Here is a 19,204-nt window from a genome sequence, read left to right as displayed (position 1 = left end):
GGGATCCAAGATACAAGTTTTTAGCTTTGTGCAGGACCGACTAAATAATAGAGTTAATGGTTGGACCTTCAAGTTTTTCACAAAGGGAGGAAAAGAAGTGATTATTAAATCCGTGGTTACGGCATTACCAAACCATGTGATGTCTTGCTATCGTCTGCCTAAGGCAAACGCCAAAAAACTGACGACCGTGGTCGCACAATTCTGGTGGAGTCCAGGGGGAAGGACAAGAGACATGCACTGGAAATCATGGGATAAAGTATGCCTTGATAAGGAGGATGGAGGACTAGGTTTTAAGGATATTACGAATTTCAACACAGCAATGCTTGGTAAACAGTTGTGGCGTCTGATTGAGAAACTAAATACTTTATTTTCCCGAGTGTTCAAGGGACGGTATTACCGGAATGCATCACCCCTGAAACCGATTCGCTCTTATTCTTCGTCATATGGCTGGCGGAGTATCGTTTCTGCTAGATCTCTGGTAAGCAAAGGAATAATCAAAAGGGTGGGATCAGGATCATCTATATCTGTTTGGAACGATCCATGGCTCCCAACCACTCGCCCGAGACCAGTAAATAAAAATCAACACAATTTCGACCCGGAACTAACAGTGGATTCTCTTATTGATTCTACTTCGCGAACATGGAATTCGCAAGCACTCAGGGCTTTGATGGATCCCCAAGATGTGAAAATTATAGAAAGTATACCTCTGAGTAAATCCCAGATGGTGGACAGGGATGGATGGCATTTCACAAACAATGGGAAGTATACGGTTAAATCAGGTTATCAGATAGAACGAGTTTATCCAGACAGAGAAAACCCACCTTTAATGTTTGGACCCTCAGTTGATGCTTTGAATGTGTTCTGCTGGAAAATATTGTGCCTCCCAAAGTTAAAACATTTTCTATGGCAATTGGTTACAGGTTGTATAGCAGTCAAGAAGAATCTGAAAGCGCGAGGAATACAAGGAGACATATGTTGAGCACGTTGTGAAGCGGATGAGGAATCGATCAACCATGTGTTTTTTGAATGTCCTCCAGCACTTCAGGTTTGGGCTCTCTCCAAGATACCATCAAACCCAACTATTTTCCCAACGAGCTCCCTCTTTACAAACATGGATCATCTCTTTTGGAGAGTCTCCCCACCGATGGAGGATCATCAATTTGCGTGGATACTTTGGTATATTTGGAAAGGAAGGAACAATAAAGTTTTTAGTAATCTGGACATGGATCCAAGGGACACGCTCAAATTGGTAGAAACAGAAACAGTACTTTGGGCTGACGCACAGGTATTGACCGGAAATAGGATAGTATCCCAAGTCGAGGTTATGACTCTCCCATCAATTCCGGGGAGATAGTGCTTTACAGATGGTTTCTGGAAGGAGAATGAGATTTTCTCCGGGCAAGGTTGGCTAAGCACTTTAGAAGGTTTTGATGGGCTGTTGGGAGCAAGGAATGTCCGGGCTTGTCTATCTCCTCTACATGCGGAGATAGAAGCACTACTCTGGGCAATGGAATGCATGAAAAATTTACGCCAATTTCAGGTTACGTTTGCAACGGATTGTTCTCAGTTGGTGAAGATGGTTTCGGAACCAGAAGAATGGCCAACATTTGCAAATTATTTGGAAGATATTAAGACCCTGAAAGAAGGTTTCACACGATAAGAGATTATCTATGTACCAAGGACGCAAAATTCAAGAGCGGATAGTCTAGCACGCAGTGTCAGGAATCAACTGTCGTTTGTCGTTCACATGGATCAAGATCTTCCGGAGTGGTTCACAGAGTCAGTATGAATCTGTAGTTTGATGTAAAAAAAAAAAAAACTTGAAACAATCTAGTTTTACAACTTTAAAGAGAAGCAAACTAGTTCTTCTGAATAGTATTATTAGACTTACAAGTAGTGTATTTTTGAGTAAGAACAATGTTGAAACCATCTTTGTAGTCTAGAAAAACATTAAGAAATCAAGAATAATACATCTTAGTGTCTAACATACACAACATTACACATTTAACTCGTCCATAACCTACATAATAGAAAATTTCTACCAGCAAATCAGGTGTTTCGTAGATCGAACTAGGTTTTTTTTTAATATTAAATTGTGTGTGGTTAATTTGAGGAGACATCCAACATATAAACGAATCAACTTTTTTTACTTATTGATTTTTTACCTTTTTCTTTAACAATTTTTGAAGGGCAATTCTCTCGCATAGTTCTTTTTAAGTTTTTGTCACAAAATAGCATTGAAAAATAAAATGACCAAAATAGATCTTTTTTTTTTTGAAATTTTTAATATTTATTTTTTATTTTTTAAAATTTGAAATCCTATCCCCAAAACTTCACCCCTTAACTCTAAACCTTAAATCTAGATTAGTTAACCCTTGGGTATAAGTGCATATTTATCCTTTAATAAAATTTATTTTGGTCATTTTCTTTTTTAAAATCTATTTTTGTGAAAATAAAGTAAAAATGACTAGAATTTCTCATTTTTTAATGTACAATTACAAATATTTTTTACAAATCTTCTTAAACTGCTGCACTCATATAAAATGTGTCAAAGCGGTAAACACGGTGACGATTATCTTCTACTCATTTCAATTAGATGTCATTTTTATAAACGAATCTTGTCATATCCAGATAATATTCTACGAAATTGCAAAATTTTTTATTTTTCTAATATTTTAATTATAATTTTTAGTTTCATAATTTTATCGCCAAAGTGTCTAATTTTCATGATATAATTTTGACTTTTTAGTGTTATGAAATATAAAATATACGGACTTTATTACGTATGAAATATTTAATATCATATATTATGCTATCATTTTAAATATGTAAGGTTTTTTTGTAAAATGTTAAAATTGCCTAAAATTGTTTAGGCTCTGTTTACTTTTTTAGGTTTTAGGTGTTGGGTCACCGTTTGGTACTTCCGCTTAGCACCATATGTTTTTTAAACAATGATTTTCACAAAGGATAAATTTAAGAAAATTACACATGTAAATTTTATATTTATTTTAACTATGCTGATTTAGCTGATAAATTTTTAAATGGTTTTAAGAATGAACAACAATTGCAATTAGGTAGAAAAAAATATATTTTAAGAGTACAATTGGAAAACCCTTATAGTATATTAGCAATTCTCAATCAAAACACACATCTATCAAGGTAAATGCTCAACGTAAGCTAAAGAACACAAACATGGCGTATCTTAAACAACGGATAAAAATTGGAACTATTTATCTACAAACATTTTGCATAAACTTATACTATTAATGCTATTTTTTCAATCAATGCAAGAGAAAAAAAAACACAAAACCGGGCTAATCTTCAAGCACACCAGATGAAGGTAAGATAAGAAATATGAGAAAATAAGTTTGTTTTAAAATATAGTGTTTGTGGTGTTTTGGTTTATGTCATTCTTCAAAGTGCAACTATTTATCAGATTTCTAGTTTTTTGTCCAATAAACATATATAAGCTTTTTATCACCTACTTATATCAACTGAATTTATTCTCTAAAAAGATAGCATGTGTTATACATTTTAATTTTTTTTAGGTTTATACTTTATATTTATATAAAAATACAAATTGAAATCTTTTAATTTTTCATCAAAAGTAAAACGCACAAGAAGGCATCATGATTCGTTATTTAGAAAGAATTACCATAACTTTATGTGAAAATCATCTAAACAATACAAAACATACTCATCAATCCAAACATTCCAGCAAGGATAAGCAAAAATGCAGCAGCTTAAGACAATGCTGCAGTAAAATTCAACAAGCGATATAAAAAAAACAATAATGGTTAAACAAAATAAAACATAACAAAAATGAAAAACTTGAAAGTTACCAACAAAGAGAGAATTTGTCTCCACAATTTTGTAGATGAAGACTTATCAGAATTTCAACAACAAAGTTTAGAACATCATCACATAACATAATTGTGTCACCCAAAAATTTAACTTTAATATATTTCATAAGCACAATATCCAGTCACTACATACATACTCTTCTACACATGTAAATGTGCAGCACCTCTCCAAAGCAATTAAGCTTTAACGTGTCCATATCTTTTTCTTTGTTTCGTGGAAACTTTGGTTTTTATCTCATTGTAAATTTTTAAGTCTATCTCAAATAACTCTATTTTAGATAACTCTTCCATCTCAATTGACTCTTTCATCTCAGTCTCTTTCACATTGGTCCCCTTTGCCGCTATGACATCCACATTGGTCCTTTTTAAAGTCGGAGTTGAAAATTTGAGAGAAAATGTCAAAGGCATTGTTGCAAGCATCAACATTGCACAGAGGAGAGCTTTTGTAGACTTTTTTATGAGGAAAGAAAATTTGAATGAAAATTCAAAAGCAAGAGAAAGTACCATATTCAATCAAGATGTAAAAATCAGAGAATGGAAGGTTGAAGAGATGAGCTTGTACCCATTTTACATCTCATTTTTAAATCAATAGAATCGAAATTACCTTTAAATCATGGAATTGGTAAGAAGTGTAAAAATGAATATGTTTATGAAATATCATCAAAAATGAAAGTATAGTGCATCCTCTTTGCTTGAGTCACTCTGAATTTTTTTTTGTTTGACGGTGTGTTTGACTTCACAAGGTATGAAGCTTTATTTTTTCTATTGTGATTTGATTTTCCACTGATGACCTCAGCTGATGACATCTTCTTCCTTGTTTCATGGGAACATTGGCTTTTATCCCTAAAAAATTAGGTTTTTAGTTGATATTATTTTTATTTGTTTTAAGTTTATACTTTATATCTACATAAAAATACAAACATAAATCTTCTATTTTTTTGCACCAGATATTAAACGCACAAAAATGCATCATGATTCTTTATCTAGACAAAGAATTACCATAATTTTGTATGAAATCTGATAAGCAATACGGAAACAAAATCATCTATTCATTGTTGTTACCAACAAAAAGACAATTTGTCTGCACAATTTTGCAGAAGAATAGTTATTGGAGTTTTCAACAACAAAGTTTTGAATATCATCACATAACATAATTGCGTCAGCCAAAAAATTTACCTCCTTAGCACGATATCTAGTCACTACACACAAAACAGTGTACTATTCTAGACATGTAAATGTACTTCCACCACAAAAAGAACCAACATTGCAAATATCAAACTTTTATTTCGGAGAAATGTAGCAAGCTCTACAATAAACACTCTGTCCTTGTAATTTTGACATGGATATAAACAAGTTAGCCGAGAATGTGGCTTTTGAACGTTTGGACTTTGGTGTTTGGAGACCCAATGAAAAGATTTTAAGTGGATAGAAGTGCCATAAAGTTTGTTTTCTCTGGTGCAAACATGATGTGTCCTAGTCTTACGTACATCCCCGGTGGGCATTCTGGATGAAAATTCTGAGGCAGAAAAGTTGGTGGAATTAACACACACAAAAATAAACTCTTTTTTGGAATGTGATTTTATTTGTTTCTGTTGATCTTAAACAATGAATTTGTATTGTGTTTAGGTTATATATGTAGGACCGTGCACACCATATTTTAAAAAAGACTTTTGCTTCGGGCCCCCTTATAAGCATGGTCTTTTTGGGGCCCTAAATTACAAAATGTTTGTGATAGTGTAGTGGTAGAGTTAAGTGTACGTGTGACCAGGGGCCCTGGTTTAATTCTCCCCTCACTATAACTATTTTCTTTTAATATTTTACCTTAGGCCTCATGTAACCTACTGGCTACTGATATATGCCGAAGGAAAGCAACATGCCTTGGCAATAGGCTTTACCAAAAAGTCAGCCAAAGACATGTAAGTTAAATTTCCTTCTCAGTGCCACACTCAAACCAAAATTAGAATGTCGGAATCATGTTTGTCTCTGTGCTAGTTTAGTAGTAGTGTCTTCTGACTCGGTGTTCTATGTTGTGACAAATAGCGAATGAAAAAAAACTAGTATAAGTATTATGATGACACATAAGTAGGAATACAATGTTCCTACTAATTAGTTATTAGGCTGTTGTATAATAGTACTAACATTCATGTGCTTGCATGATACCATGACATTTTTTATATACCAAAATAATGACACCCGCCATGAGATTTGGCGACACCAAACATCAGGAAAGGGCGCGTCTGGATGTAAGAATGTCTTCATCCTCACTATAACTATTTATAGTGAGGATGAGGACATTCTAATTATATAACTCATTTAGAATTATTAAAGAAATAAATTGGTTCATCTAATTATATAATAAGTTTTTTATTAAACTAACCATAAATTCATTATTAATATCATTTATTATTTCCTTAAATAAAGATTACAGAATTGCCTAATGTGGGTAAAATATATATGACAATTAATGATTTTGAATAATAAAGATCTGATAAAAAAAATGTATCTTCTATGAAATTTGTTTAATTTAAAACTATTAAAATAATTTTTTAAGAAACACAATAACCATATTATAAAAATTTATATTTTTCGGTATATTTTATATTTTGAATTTTAGAAAATGACTAAAAATTACTAAAACTGTTAAAAATCTCACATTCAAATTTTGCGATCCATGGTTTAAAATTTTTTTTATGACAAAATACAAATGATTACAAAATCATATAAGTAAAAGTCTAATTTAATTAATCATTAAGATTTAAAATATATATGTATATATATCATTCTAAATTAAACTATAAACCATATTGAATAAATAAATATTTTAGTTTCAAAATTTACTTTGAATAATTTTTTTTGATAAAAGTTTTGAACTAACATTGATAATTTAAATTATCAATTACTAAAATTATTAATCCTACAATAAATTTTTTGTTATCAGTAATTTAAAGTTTTTGCTATTAAAAATACACATGATAAAAAAACATATGAGTAGAAAGCATCATTTAAAAAAAAACAAAAAAATAAAATAGACATTAATATTAAAAATATACTATGTATGTTAATATCATTTAAATTTAATTACATATTCTATCATATTTTTTTTTTAAATGTTTGGATTAATAAAATTGGTTTATACGTTCGCACCAATTTAATTATATATGTAATAGTTACTGACTTTTAATTATTCAATATATATTTATTATTTCATAATATGTAAGAACATATAATACATAAAATAATTTATATATATAATGTTTATCCCGCGCAAGGCGCGGATTGGATCTTAATAATCTAGTAAAGGATTATTTTCGTTGACATGTTTGGTTCCCATGGCAAATTATTCTAAAAAATAATGGAGCCGACGACGTGTGCATGTGTAGGTTAACCAATGCGTTCATGATGTGAGCAAATGTGGTCTTTTATTTTTGCACAAGAACATAGCGTGAGGACATTCTTACATCCACACGCGCCCTCTACAAGTGTGATGTGTTTAAAGGCCTAACTAAAGCCATGGTTATACGGAGCTAGCAAAATGTTTGGAAACTGTTTAACCTTTAGCTAAAAGGTTGATGCTCTCTCGTAGAAACAAAACATCGACTATTTGAAAACAGATGCTAAGGTTGAGATCCGGACAAAAGCTCCATAAGTTTAGAGAAACATAAAAAGGAGATCTCTTCCACAGTGATTCACACATGACGTTTGACTTCGTTCCTCAATCTAGTCGTTCCATCTGCAGACAAACATGCAATACAAGTTTTATAAACTTTAACTCCATAAATCCTTTAATCGACTCGATGCATGAGGGAGTAAGTACCTTCCAGAGACCGTCGTTGAGGTAATGCATGTTGTCAACTCCGATTCCTTTGTTGATGCTCTTACTGTCAACAACACAACACACAAGAAAACCAAATAAGAAATGTCACAACACAGCACAGACCGAGTCAGAGAACACTAATACTACTCCCTCCGTTTCAGATTACAGACTTCGGCACACATATTAAGAAAATATTTAATTTTGTATATTTACTAGATAAAAACATCACTACCAATACACCTAACCACATTTCAACCCATAAAAAATAGATTAAAATATAAAATCAATAAATTTTGCATTGAAACTATAAAACGACACTTATTTTGAAACAAAAATTTTACCCTATAACGACAAATAATCTGAAACGGAGGGAGTACTAAACTAGCATCAACAGAGATCAAATCATGATTCCTACATTCCAGCTGTGATCTGAGTATGGCACTGAATGAGAAGGAAATTTAACTTACATGTCCTTGGCTGACATTTTGGTGAAGCCAATTGCTAAGGCATGTTGCTTTCCTTCTGCATATATAGCCTGAACACAATACAAACTCATCGTTTAAGATCACATAAACAAAATAAAATAGTACCCCAAGAGAGAGTTTTTTTTATATGTGTGTGCGTGTTCATACCACTGGCCTTTCAGCCTCAACTTCTTCATCCAGAACTCCCCCAGGGGATGTAAGACCAGGACACATTATGTTTGCACCAGAGAAAACAAACTTAATGGCACCTCTATCAACTTGAAACCTCTTCATTATACTTGGGTCTGCAAAAAACTCCAAGGACATGGCTTAATCTTCCGGTAACAGCCAATGCCAAGGCAAAGAGTTGAGCTTACATTGATGAAGAAGACGCAGAGTAGGCATGTATGGCCCATCACGGATACAGAAGAAGAGAGGGACATTGTTGACAACAACTAGGGTCAGATGGTTTGGGCTGCACACGAGAAAAAACATAGTCAGTGGCGAAAGAATGTTCGGAAAACATAGCACTGATCAATATGAAGTTTGTTAGTTTACGAACCACTTCACTACAATGAGAGGAGACTTTTTGGGAAGTAGATCCTCCAACACTGTCTCAAGCCCCGGGTACTGCAACATTACATTTTAACATCTTTACACCCAACAAGCTACATATAATCTCAACAAGTTTTAAGATGGGATAAAACAACAAGGATACCTCTTCTTGAATACTCTGGCGAATCCTACGTTGGACAGAAGCCTTTACTTGGTTCTGTGATGAAATCTCCTCCAATGAAAACCTAAATTAAAGATACTAATTACATTACTCACAAAGCTATTGTCCTCATCAAAAGATAAAAAAAAAAGGTTAAGTCGAATATGAATTGACGGAAGAGAAATTCTTACTTTTTGAACATGCTGGATAATGAGAGGTTATTTCTTTGGTAGGTTTATGAATGAGATTGGTCGATGCAACTGCGAGTGAACAATGGAAACTGCCGATGACGACTGGAACATAACTCTAACAAGTAATCGGAGAGTATTCGAAGACGAGCAGAAACAGAGGAACTTACCGGAGAGGGAGAGAGACAGAGAGAGATCGGATGCGTTTCCGGAGCCGAGAGAGAATGTTCCTCTCGTGAAATTCCGATCTAATGTTCCTTTTTTCTACCGAAAACGACTGTGTTTTAAGATAACCTAGGAAACGAAGCTTGTCCGAATCCGACCAAACTGAGTTCTGGACCTTTTGGGTACATTAATGGGCTTTTATCTTATCTTATTACAACAATCTCTTATGTTTGTCGAGAAATGTAATCGAACGGCTGAGAGAGTTTGGATGTAGAATACCACTTTACACGTGTCCGCAGGAGATCAACTCCACTTCCGTTTAAAAATACGCTTCTGGTAGTTGTAATCGTTTCCAGAACAATCTAACGCTTTCTCGCTCCTCCTCCTCTTCGCGTCTCTCCCTGCAAGCAAATGTGAGTTTCAAATATATATATTTTCTGTTAAATTCCTAATTCTTTTTTATTTTTTCGTAATTTTTTGTTATCTAACTATGAGGTCTCAGATGAGTAGCAGCCGATGGAACCGCACGATCTACGTCGGGAACTTGCCTGGCGATATTCGCATGCGAGAGGTTGAAGATCTCTTCTACAAGGTTTTGAATAACATCTTCTCTGTCCCTCTTTTCGAATTCATTAGGATCTGCACGTAATCTCAGTAATAGTGTATCTTCCTTGCAGTATGGACCCATTGTGGACATTGATCTGAAGATTCCACCGAGACCTCCTGGTTATGCATTCGTCGAGGTATTTTATGATTCCACCTTGTTATAGGAGCTTAAAATTTAATGTATCTGTTTTGTTCTTTCTTGTGAATGGCTTATGAGTTATGGCTGATGAGTCTGTTATTGATGATGCAGTTTGAAGATCCTCGTGATGCAGATGATGCTATTTATGGGCGGGATGGGTATGATTTTGATGGGTGTCGACTACGGGTTAGTTAAGACATCATTTTTATTCCATCTTTTTATTATGAAGGTGCTAACTTATGATGAAGATGCTTAACTTTGTTGTTTGATGTCTAGGTTGAGATTGCACATGGTGGTCGTAGAGGTTCATCCTCGGTGGATAGGTACAGCAGTGGGAGCCGTGCACCTTCGAGGCGGTCCGACTATCGTGGTTTGTATAGTGTCTTATCAGTTAGTCTTATTTTACCTTTTTGACATTCTGTGGGAACTCAGCTTACCTTTTTTCTATATCGTGAACGTACAGTGCTGGTGACGGGATTACCGCCATCTGCTTCCTGGCAAGACCTTAAGGTAAGGGATGTTACTTGCTGTTTCATTTCATGTTGTGTTTATTTGGATGTTCGGTTCTCTAGTTCATGTTGCATTTATTGTGTTCTGAGCTGATGTTTATTTGGTGGGGGGATTAAGGATCACATGCGTAAAGCTGGAGATGTCTGCTTTTCTGAAGTTTTTCGTGACCGTGGAGGTGAGTTGTCTGTCATTCTCTAGTTTAAATAACCTTCTTGTAGATATATAAATAATTTTAGTGTCTGTGAAAGAGAATAGCTCTAGTTCATGATTTTTAAGTGTAATGCAAGACTTTAACATTTTAATTATTTTTTTCTAGGCATGTCAGGGGTTGTGGAGTATAGCAACTATGATGATATGAAATACGCGGTAAGTTTTATCTCTTTGCTGTGCCTCAGTACCTTTTCAGTGCTTCATGCCCACAATTTAATCTTCTTTGAGGCCAGTGTCGGGTCTTTGATGTTCCCTTAATTTTTTTCTTGTAACAGATAAGGAAGCTTGATGACTCTAAGTTTCGAAATGCCTTCTCTAGATCTTATATACGGGTATGTGGCGGTGTTGTTGCCTTCTCTTTTGTGTTTATGAATAGATGAATATACTCTAATCTCACTGTTTAGGTGAGAGAATATGAGTCGAGGAGTGTGAGTCGCAGCCCATACTATTCTAGAAGCAGGAGTCGAAGCTATAGTTATAGTAGCAGAAGGTCAGTTTTAGAAACTAATGCTAAAAGAGGTCGTTAGTACTGCAACTTGTTATTTACGAGTGTTTGACTAACTTTAAAGTGTAATGCAGTTTGTCGCGTTCTCCAACGCCCCGTCCTCGTTCTCCAACTCCGTATAGCTCGATCTCAAGGTATGGTGGTTATTAGTAATACATTTATACAATTATTACAGATGTTTCCATGCATGGAGTGCTAGTATTCTTGCTCACTGAACTCCTAACTGACTTGATCACTAACAAGAAAGGAATTTGTTTTGTTTTTTTCTTAAATACAAAGTTGAGTTTGTTTGACCGGCCCATTGCTATATGTTGGTGGGACTAGTCTTCCCATCAACTATGTGATCTGATAGTCGGTCCTTGATGACGTGATTATATCCTATTTGGAGTTTTCTATGTCACATGAACTTACTTCATCGTTTGGAAATTGACAGTGAATTTAATACTGAATGCTCTGCCTTGTCTTCTGTTCTATATAATCTTGTGATAACTCAGCTAGAGACTTTGTGAAAATTTATTTCCTAACGGAAGGGCAATCTGGATATCTGTGGCCTACTGTGATTTCAATTGTATTGCCTTGTTTGTTTTTCTAGATCTGGCTCACTGCGGCGAGCTGGGGACTGGATCTTAGGGACTTGATGGGTTATCTAGATGGATTCTAGGACTCACTGCTCTGATACTCAGGGCGTATCAGCTGTAGGCTGGCAACATTTGGCTTAAGAGTCCTCTGATTCTCTTAACGTTTCTTTTTGTTGTCCATACTGGAATCCATGTTTAGTTCTTTTCTAGACCAACACCACTTAAAACTCCCGACGCCACACTAAACAAGGGTTTTTTTTTTTTTGTTGTCTGCAGATCCCGATCAAGATCGAGATCAGATTCTCCTGTTTCACCCGTAAGTCTACATTCAAGCTTAAATAATTAGCTGCTCTCAAGAGCTTTTTACATACAACCAAATGAACATAAAAAACATGAGAGAGTCCAGAGAAGCGAGGGTTGTCTAAGTCTACCTTTGTGTCATCATCATGTTTGCTTCAGTTAACATCATGACAAACTTTGCTTTGCAGGTGAGGTCTGATTGAAAAGGAGAGCTGGTGACTGGGAATAGAGGACCGCCGTATCCAAATGACTCATGCTTCTCAGGGTCCAGCCATAGTATAATAATCTGATTTGGATTTGAGCTATATCTCGAATGAACGATTAATAATATGCTCTTCTATGTAAAAACTTTTTAGTTTGTCTGTTATTGGGACTTTTTGAAATGAACCGAACCTTGTGGTTGCTTGAAAAACGTTTGTATTGTTTTATATATGGTTTGATAATCATTAAGACTAAGGAGCTTGTATTGAATATGTAATTTAAAGTGATTTGACTTTAATTAGTTTGTAGATGATTGCATGGGAATTAAAAAATTTGGTGTGATTTTTGTTAAAATATTTTAGAATTTTATCTAAAACAATAAAATTTGGATTTTTATTTTTATAATTAAGGAACTCTTTTTAAACATTTTAGAAATATTTAAAGTACTCTAAAATTTTTAACTTAAATTTTGTTCAATAACAGTTGGTTTTAGAGTATTTTATGAAAAAATAAATTTAATAACACTAGATTTTAAAATATTTTTTAAAATTCATTTTTGAATAACAGTAGATTTGTTATTTTAATATAAATCATTTCAAACCAGTACATCTACTTAACCGCACCGCCTGCGAGAGGCTACAATACAAGCCTACAACTACAACATGTCTCATTCAAACTTATTGGGCCTGGGCCGGGGCACCCAATAGCGGAGCGATTATCACCCGGGCCATAGTAAACCGGATCCGTTATAACTAAATTCCACTCCAACCTCCGGTTTACCTTCTTCAACCAGTCCATTTTTCTGAGCTTTCGTGCGCAGGAGAAAAGATCTTTCACCATGGCATCTTTTGCTTACAAGCGTCCATGAAACTCTCTGCTTACACGCTCTTCTTCTTCTTTCTCTTCTCATCCTCCTTCTACATCCGGGAGAACAAACACGAAGACTTTTCGCCGCGCCTTTCGCGCCAACGCTCCGCCAAAATCCCCATACCTTCGATAAACCCTAACGATCCTTTCCTCTTGACGCTCGCTTCCGTCGCCGCTAAATCTCCGGAGAAGCTTCTCAACCGGCCGGTGAACTCCAATACGCCTGAGAGATGTCAATCCAAGTCCCACATTGGAAGTTTAGACAAGGAGTGTCTAATATATAAAGAGATGTCCAACTCTAATTAGTACGAGGTCTTTTGGGAATGAGCCCAAAAGTAAATCCATGCGGGCCAGCCAATTAGGCCCAAAGTGGACAATATCGTACTAATCGGATAATATAGAGTTGGACATGGGATTTAACAATCCCAACAATTGGTATCAGAGCCAGGTTGACGAGAAATCTGCAAGAAGACCAAAATACCCTTCGAGTAGGAACGAGACCCATCGAGTTAGGATTGAGAGTGGTGTGTGGCAGAGATCAAGTCAAAAGATCCTGGAAGTCAGTTGTGGGACACGAGATGAATGTGATCCTTATTTTGAAGGGGATAATGTGATATAACAAAATAAGTCTCACATTGGAGAATTAGATAAAGAGAGTCTAATATATAAAAAGATGTCCAACTCTAATTAGTACGAGGCCTTTTGGGAAGGAAACCAAAATAAAAATCATGCGGGCTTGCCTAAGGCCCAAAGTGGACAATATCGTACTAATCGGATAATACAGAGTTGGACATGAGCTTAATAAATCACAACAATTGGTATCAGAGCGGTTTGACGAAAATCTGCAAGAAAACCAAAACACCCTTCGAGTAGGAATGAGACCCTTCAAGGTGGAAAGGGAGGTTCGGCAGAGATTAGTCAAAAAGATCCTGGAAGTTCCTCCCTTTCCACCTTGAAGGGTCCCATTCCTACTCGATAGGTGTTTTGGTCTTCTTGCAGATTTCTCGTCAACCGCTCTGATACCAATTGTTGGAATTGTTAAATCTCATGTCCAACTCTATATTATCCGATTAGTACGATATTGTCCACTTTGGGCTTAATTGGCTGGCCCGCATGGATTTACTTTTGGGCTCATTCCCAAAAGGCCTTGTACTATTAGAGTTGAACAGCTCTTTATATATTAGACAAAGAGAGTCTAATATATAAAAAGATGTCTAACTCTAATAGTACGAGGCCTTTTGGGAATGAAACCAAAAGTAAATCCATGCGGGCAAGCCAATTAGGCCCAAAGTGGGAGAATGATAGATGTCAATCCAAGTCCCACATTGGAAGTTTAGACAAGGAGTGGCTAATATATAAAGAGATGTCCAACTCTAATTAGTACGAGGCCTTTTGGGAAGGAAACCAAAAATAAAATCATGCGGGCTTACCTAAGGCCCAAAGTGGACAATATCGTACTAATCGGATAATACAGAGTTGGACATGGGCTTAATAAATTCCAACAATTGGGGTATCAGAATGGTTGACGAGAAATCTACAAGAAGACCAAAATACCCTTCGAGTAGGAACGAAATCCATCGAGTTAGGATTGGGAGGTGTGTGTAGCAGAGATCAAGTCAAAAGATCCTGGAAGTCAGTTGTGGGACACGAGATGAATGTGATCCTTAGTTTGAGGGGGATAATGTGATATAACAAACTAGGGGGAGAATGTGATATAACAAACTAAGTCCCACATTGGAGAATAAGACAAAAAGAGTCTAATATATAAAGAGATGTCTAACTCTAATAGTATGATACCTTTTAGGAATGAAACCAAAAGTAAATCCATGCGGGCAAGCCAATTAGGCCCAAAGTGGACAATATCGTACTAATCAGATAATATAGGATTTATTAAATTCATGTCCAACTCTATATTATCTGATTAGTACGATATTGTCCACCTTGAGGCCCTTTGGGAAAGATACCAAAAATAAAACTATGCGGACTTGCCTAAGGCCCAAAGTGGACAGTATCGTATTAATCAGATAATATAGAGTTGAACATGAATTTAATAAATCCCAACAATTGGTATCAGAGCCAGGTTGACGAGAAATCTGCAAGAAGACCAAAACACCCTTCGAGTAGAAATGAGACCCTTCAAAGTGGAAAGGGAGGTTCGGCAGAGATTAGTCAAAAAGATCTTGGAAGTTTCTCTCTTTCCACCTTGAAGGGTCCCATTCCTACTTGAAAGGTGTTTTGGTCTTCTTGCAGATTTCTCGTCAACATGGCTCTGATACCAATTGTTGGGATTTATTAAATCCATGTCCAACTCTATATTATCTGATTAGTACGATATTGTCCAACTAAGTCTCACACTGGAGAATTAGACAAAGAAAATCTAATATATAAAGAGCTGTTCAACTCTAATAGTACGAGGCTTTTTGGGAATGAGCCCAAAAGTAAATCCATGCGGGCCAGCTAATTAGGCCTAAAGTTGACAATATCGTACTAATCGGATAATATAGAGTTGGACATGAGATTTAACAATCCCAACAATTGTGCAAAATCTCATCAAACCTCTCTGATACCAATTGTTGGGATAGTGAAATCCCGTGTCCAACTCTTTATTCTCTGAACTTCCAGGATCTTTTGACTTGATCTCTGCCACACACACCTCCCAATCCTATTTCGATGGGTCCCGTTCCTACTCGAAGGGTATTTTGGTCTTCTTGCAGATTTTTCGTCAACCGCTCTGATACCAATTGTTGGGATTGTTAAATCTCATGTCCAACTCTATATTATCCGATTAGTACGATATTGTCCATTTTGGGCCTAATTGGCTTGCCCGCATGAATTTACTTTTGGTTTCATTCCCAAAAAGCCTCGTACTAATAGAGTTGAGAATTTTTTTATATATTAGATACTTCTTGTCTAATTCTCCAATGTGAAACTTAGTTTGTCAACTCAAAGTTCCTCTGTGGAAAGGGAGCATCTTCAAAGCAACTCAAAGTAACCTTGCGACTAAAGGTGTCGAATGTCGAAGATGCGACAAGGCACCGAGATGATTCGCTAGAGGAAAGGGCACAAGGAGTGTGGTCCTTAGTTTGAGGGGGAGAACGAGAGATGTCAATTCAAGTTCCACATTGGAAGTTTAGACAAAGAGTGTCTAATATATAAAGAGATGTCCAACTCTAATTAGTACGAGGTTTTTTGGGAATGAGCCCAAAAGTAAATCCGTGCGGGCACGCAAAAGCCAAAGTGAACAATATCGTAATGGGATTTAACAATCCCAACAACGCCGCCGTATCTTGACATCTTCGATTCTCCTCAGCTCATGTCTTCTCCTGCTCAGGTGAGCTCATCTCGTATCCAATTTCGATCCCTATATGATCGATTCTTGGCTCTTTGCGTGTAATTGAATCGTCTGTTGGTTGAGATTAGGTTGAGAGATCAGTGGCTTATAACGAGCACATGCCAAGAACTCATCCACCAGACTTGCCTTCTATGCTTCTTGACGGGAGAATTGTTTACATTGGGATGCCTGTAAGTGATTCTTAGCGGAGACTGTGTAGACTGAGAGTGATGATTTGGTGCTGACTGGACTTTTTGTTTTCGAGCTCGTACCGGCGGTTACAGAGCTTGTTGTGGCAGAGCTAATGTATCTTCAGTGGCTGGATCCTAAGGAGCCTATATACATTTACATTAACTCTACAGGGACCACTCGTGACGATGGAGAGACGGTTAGTTTTTTGAACTCTTTGTGAATGATTTTATAAGACACTTGGAATATTTCTAATATTGGTGGAACGGTGTTGAATGAACAGGTTGGGATGGAGTCAGAAGGTTTTGCGATCTATGATTCTTTGATGCAACTTAAGAACGAGGTAATGTTTCTTTATTCGTGAACTGCGCTTTTAATGCAAACATATAAGTAATAATAGTTTATTGGTTAATGCTCTTGAGTAGATATCAAGATAATTTTTGTCTCCGAAGTGTTTGTGTGAATAGCTTGGTCCTTTGTTGTGCAGGTACATACAGTTTGTGTGGGAGCAGCGATAGGTCACGCATGTCTGTTACTTTCCGCGGGAACAAAGGGTAAACGATTTATGATGCCACATTCCAAAGGTAAAAAAAAAAAAGTGCATTCTGGTCAAATTGATTGCTCATTTTTGATAATGAGGGATTCTCAAATGTTTGAACCGATATTGTTGCAGCAATGATCCAGCAACCTCGTATGCCTTCTTCTGGGTTGATGCCTGCTAGTGATGTCCTGATTCGTGCCAAAGAGGTTTGATGTTCCCTCTCTACACTTTGTATCCGGGAAATTTATTATCAACTCAGATTGAAAGAAAACTGAGTTTCATTACATCTCTCACGTTCTTAGTTGTAATTGAAGGTTATAACAAACCGAGATATACTTGTGGAACTACTGTCAAAGCACACTGGGAATGTAAGTGGAAAAACATTTCTTTCGCTTCATGACTTTGATTGGCGATTTTTATCGTTTTAACATGTTATTTAGTCCGTGGAGACTGTGGCTAACGTGATGCGAAGGCCATATTACATGGATGCACCAAAAGCTAAAGAATTTGGAGTTATTGACATGGTAAGTCTAGGCGGCTGTAAAGTACAATGTTTGATCATCATATCTCATATGAGATATTCATTTCCAAGTTTCCAGTGGGATGTCTATTGGTTCGTTGATTATTAGTCTTTGTTACTAAAGAATATTTTATCTTTTAGGAATTGATTTCATACTCTGTTGGACTGACACAAAAGTTGGTAACCTTTTTTACCAGATTCTTTGGCGTGGTCAAGAGAAGATTATCGCGGACGTTGTTCCTTCAGATGAATTCGATAAGAACGCGGGAATTAGAAGCGCAGAACGAGTTTAGTTTCAAGTTCTATGGCCTCAAAATCTCTGCAAGTGACACGCTCAACTCTCCATCACTACTTTTCATGTATGAATATTTCAAGAATATGATTAGCTAGATAAAATATTCTTTCAGTCACTGTTACCTTACAACCGAGTTATGCTGTTAGAGAACAAGCAGAAGAAGTTAGGATCTAGCAATATGATGATTCATCTCATGGATGAAAAAGTTTTGTTCTTTTCCATTTTGAACACACGATAACATTGTTTGCTTCCTCTTCCGCCCTTGGCCGACGGGAACCTTCAGGTCTCAACGAGCCACACCTGTTTTCTTATTACCCGTTTTTTTAAGAGAAAAGACCCTCTTTTGTAGGTTTCAGTGGAGAACAATAAATAGAATTACAGACTGATCAAACTCCCTTGGCTGCGACTGCCCTGTTTCGAACCACTTGGTAAATGTTAGTCATTCGATTAGGAGATTCATATTAAGATGTGATAAAGTTGTGATGTGTTTCAAAAGCCGAAGTAAATACAATGTTCAAATCTCTTTTTCTTTTTATTCTACAGTTCCATTAATGAAAAACTGCTCATTTTCTATCAGCTTTTAAAGATTTACGTCGTCAATGTGACTAGATGAATTGGCAAAATACTATTCACTATTTAAAACTAAGTATCCCCGGCGGCATGTTATTACATTCTTGATGATTATCGTTGAGCTCAAAGCGCTTGAGCCCATAACTATTATGGAGATGGAAGACAGTTCACATCAAAACAATCTCTGCAGACACAAGATAAGTGGAAACGCAATTTTGGTCATCTTTCGACAAGCAATCATCATCGTCTGAAATCTTGTATAACTTCCAGCTATTAAGTGAAAGGTGCATGATTGTTACCCCAATCATAAGACCACACAAAAATTTGAACAACAATGACTTGTATACAACCACCGTCCAGCAAACATTAGAGTCCAATACAAATTAAAGAAGCCACTTGGAAACGTAGAATAAACATTACAGTTGTGAAAGGAACAACACTCTGTTGCCATACTTGATAACTAAATCCATACTTACAAGTTACAATGCATGAAAATTAAAAAAAAGCTCCGTTACCGGGAATCAAACCCGGGTCTCCTGGGTGAAAGCCAGATATCCTAACCGCTGGACGATAACGGATTTGATGTTAGTTTTTATACAAATACGTATCTGACTTTTTTATATTTCTGAGATC

General features: G+C 36.1%; 3 protein-coding genes and 1 non-coding gene across 7 annotated transcripts; 2 read left to right on the top strand and 2 right to left on the bottom strand.

Annotated features, from left to right (window-relative positions):
• Positions 1 to 7,265: 7,265 nt before the first annotated feature.
• On the bottom strand, positions 7,266 to 9,386 carry LOC106292883 (malignant T-cell-amplified sequence 1 homolog). Its single transcript, XM_013728551.1, has 9 exons — positions 9,215 to 9,386; positions 9,048 to 9,116; positions 8,860 to 8,941; positions 8,704 to 8,771; positions 8,519 to 8,616; positions 8,310 to 8,446; positions 8,145 to 8,212; positions 7,678 to 7,741; positions 7,266 to 7,593 (listed from the first exon to the last, which is right to left on the bottom strand). The coding sequence occupies exons 2-9, from the start codon at positions 9,056 to 9,058 to the stop codon at positions 7,576 to 7,578; spliced, it is 546 nt and encodes a 181-aa protein (XP_013584005.1). The 5' UTR covers positions 9,059 to 9,116; positions 9,215 to 9,386; the 3' UTR covers positions 7,266 to 7,575.
• Positions 9,387 to 9,563: 177 nt separating this feature from the next.
• Positions 9,564 to 12,513, top strand: LOC106343810 (serine/arginine-rich splicing factor SR30). Of its 3 annotated transcripts, XR_001270020.1 has the most exons (14): positions 9,564 to 9,622; positions 9,712 to 9,801; positions 9,887 to 9,952; positions 10,066 to 10,140; positions 10,231 to 10,324; positions 10,418 to 10,464; positions 10,582 to 10,639; positions 10,781 to 10,830; positions 10,950 to 11,006; positions 11,079 to 11,164; positions 11,254 to 11,313; positions 11,772 to 11,950; positions 12,034 to 12,073; positions 12,246 to 12,513. XR_001270020.1 is itself a non-coding variant. In XM_013783133.1 (13 exons), exons 2-13 carry the CDS (start codon positions 9,712 to 9,714, stop codon positions 12,258 to 12,260), a joined length of 738 nt encoding a protein of 245 aa, XP_013638587.1. In that variant the 5' UTR covers positions 9,564 to 9,622; the 3' UTR covers positions 12,261 to 12,513. The 3 variants fall into 3 exon arrangements, 2 of the variants coding, with proteins under 2 accessions (XP_013638587.1, XP_013638588.1); XM_013783133.1 differs by lacking the exon at positions 11,772 to 11,950; XM_013783134.1 differs by lacking the exons at positions 12,034 to 12,073; positions 12,246 to 12,513 and having other exon boundaries at positions 11,772 to 12,027.
• A 581-nt stretch (positions 12,514 to 13,094) lies between these two features.
• Positions 13,095 to 18,255, top strand: LOC106293142 (ATP-dependent Clp protease proteolytic subunit-related protein 3, chloroplastic). 2 transcript variants are annotated; one of them, XM_013728816.1, is made up of 10 exons: positions 13,095 to 13,324; positions 16,447 to 16,456; positions 16,546 to 16,647; positions 16,722 to 16,844; positions 16,929 to 16,988; positions 17,133 to 17,229; positions 17,319 to 17,392; positions 17,501 to 17,554; positions 17,627 to 17,710; positions 17,904 to 18,255. In XM_013728816.1, exons 3-10 carry the CDS (start codon positions 16,576 to 16,578, stop codon positions 17,997 to 17,999), a joined length of 660 nt encoding a protein of 219 aa, XP_013584270.1. In that variant the 5' UTR covers positions 13,095 to 13,324; positions 16,447 to 16,456; positions 16,546 to 16,575; the 3' UTR covers positions 18,000 to 18,255. The 2 variants fall into 2 exon arrangements, with proteins under 2 accessions (XP_013584270.1, XP_013584269.1); XM_013728815.1 differs by lacking the exon at positions 13,095 to 13,324 and having other exon boundaries at positions 16,359 to 16,456.
• Positions 18,256 to 19,077: 822 nt separating this feature from the next.
• TRNAE-UUC lies at positions 19,078 to 19,149 on the bottom strand. The gene has a single exon. It is a non-coding gene; the product is annotated as a tRNA-Glu (tRNA).
• Between the last annotated feature and the right edge of the window lie 55 nt (positions 19,150 to 19,204).

Source organism: Brassica oleracea, chromosome C5, assembly GCF_000695525.1.
Source record: "Brassica oleracea var. oleracea cultivar TO1000 chromosome C5, BOL, whole genome shotgun sequence".
Lineage (NCBI taxonomy): Eukaryota > Viridiplantae > Streptophyta > Magnoliopsida > Brassicales > Brassicaceae > Brassica > Brassica oleracea.
The sequence above is the reverse complement of the archived record's forward strand: the minus strand, read 5'-3'. Positions and strand labels throughout refer to the sequence as shown.

What these genes read in the sequence shown, in the direction of transcription:
- LOC106293142 (XM_013728815.1), top strand. An exon ending in TGTCAAAGCACACTGGGAAT is followed by an intron (nt 17,555 to 17,626) that starts GTAAGTGGAAAA and finishes CATGTTATTTAG; the next exon opens with TCCGTGGAGACTGTGGCTAA. An exon ending in AATTTGGAGTTATTGACATG is followed by an intron (nt 17,711 to 17,903) that starts GTAAGTCTAGGC and finishes CTTTTTTACCAG; the next exon opens with ATTCTTTGGCGTGGTCAAGA.
- LOC106292883 (XM_013728551.1), bottom strand. An exon ending in GCCAGAGTATTCAAGAAGAG is followed by an intron (nt 8,772 to 8,859) that starts GTATCCTTGTTG and finishes GTAATGTTGCAG; the next exon opens with TACCCGGGGCTTGAGACAGT. An exon ending in CCTCTCATTGTAGTGAAGTG is followed by an intron (nt 8,617 to 8,703) that starts GTTCGTAAACTA and finishes TCTCGTGTGCAG; the next exon opens with CCCAAACCATCTGACCCTAG.
- LOC106343810 (XM_013783133.1), top strand. Translation starts at nt 9,712, where the DNA reads ATGAGTAGCAGCCGATGGAACCGCACGATCTACGTCGGGAACTTGCCT. An exon ending in TTGAAGATCTCTTCTACAAG is followed by an intron (nt 9,802 to 9,886) that starts GTTTTGAATAAC and finishes TCTTCCTTGCAG; the next exon opens with TATGGACCCATTGTGGACAT. An exon ending in CTGGTTATGCATTCGTCGAG is followed by an intron (nt 9,953 to 10,065) that starts GTATTTTATGAT and finishes TTGATGATGCAG; the next exon opens with TTTGAAGATCCTCGTGATGC.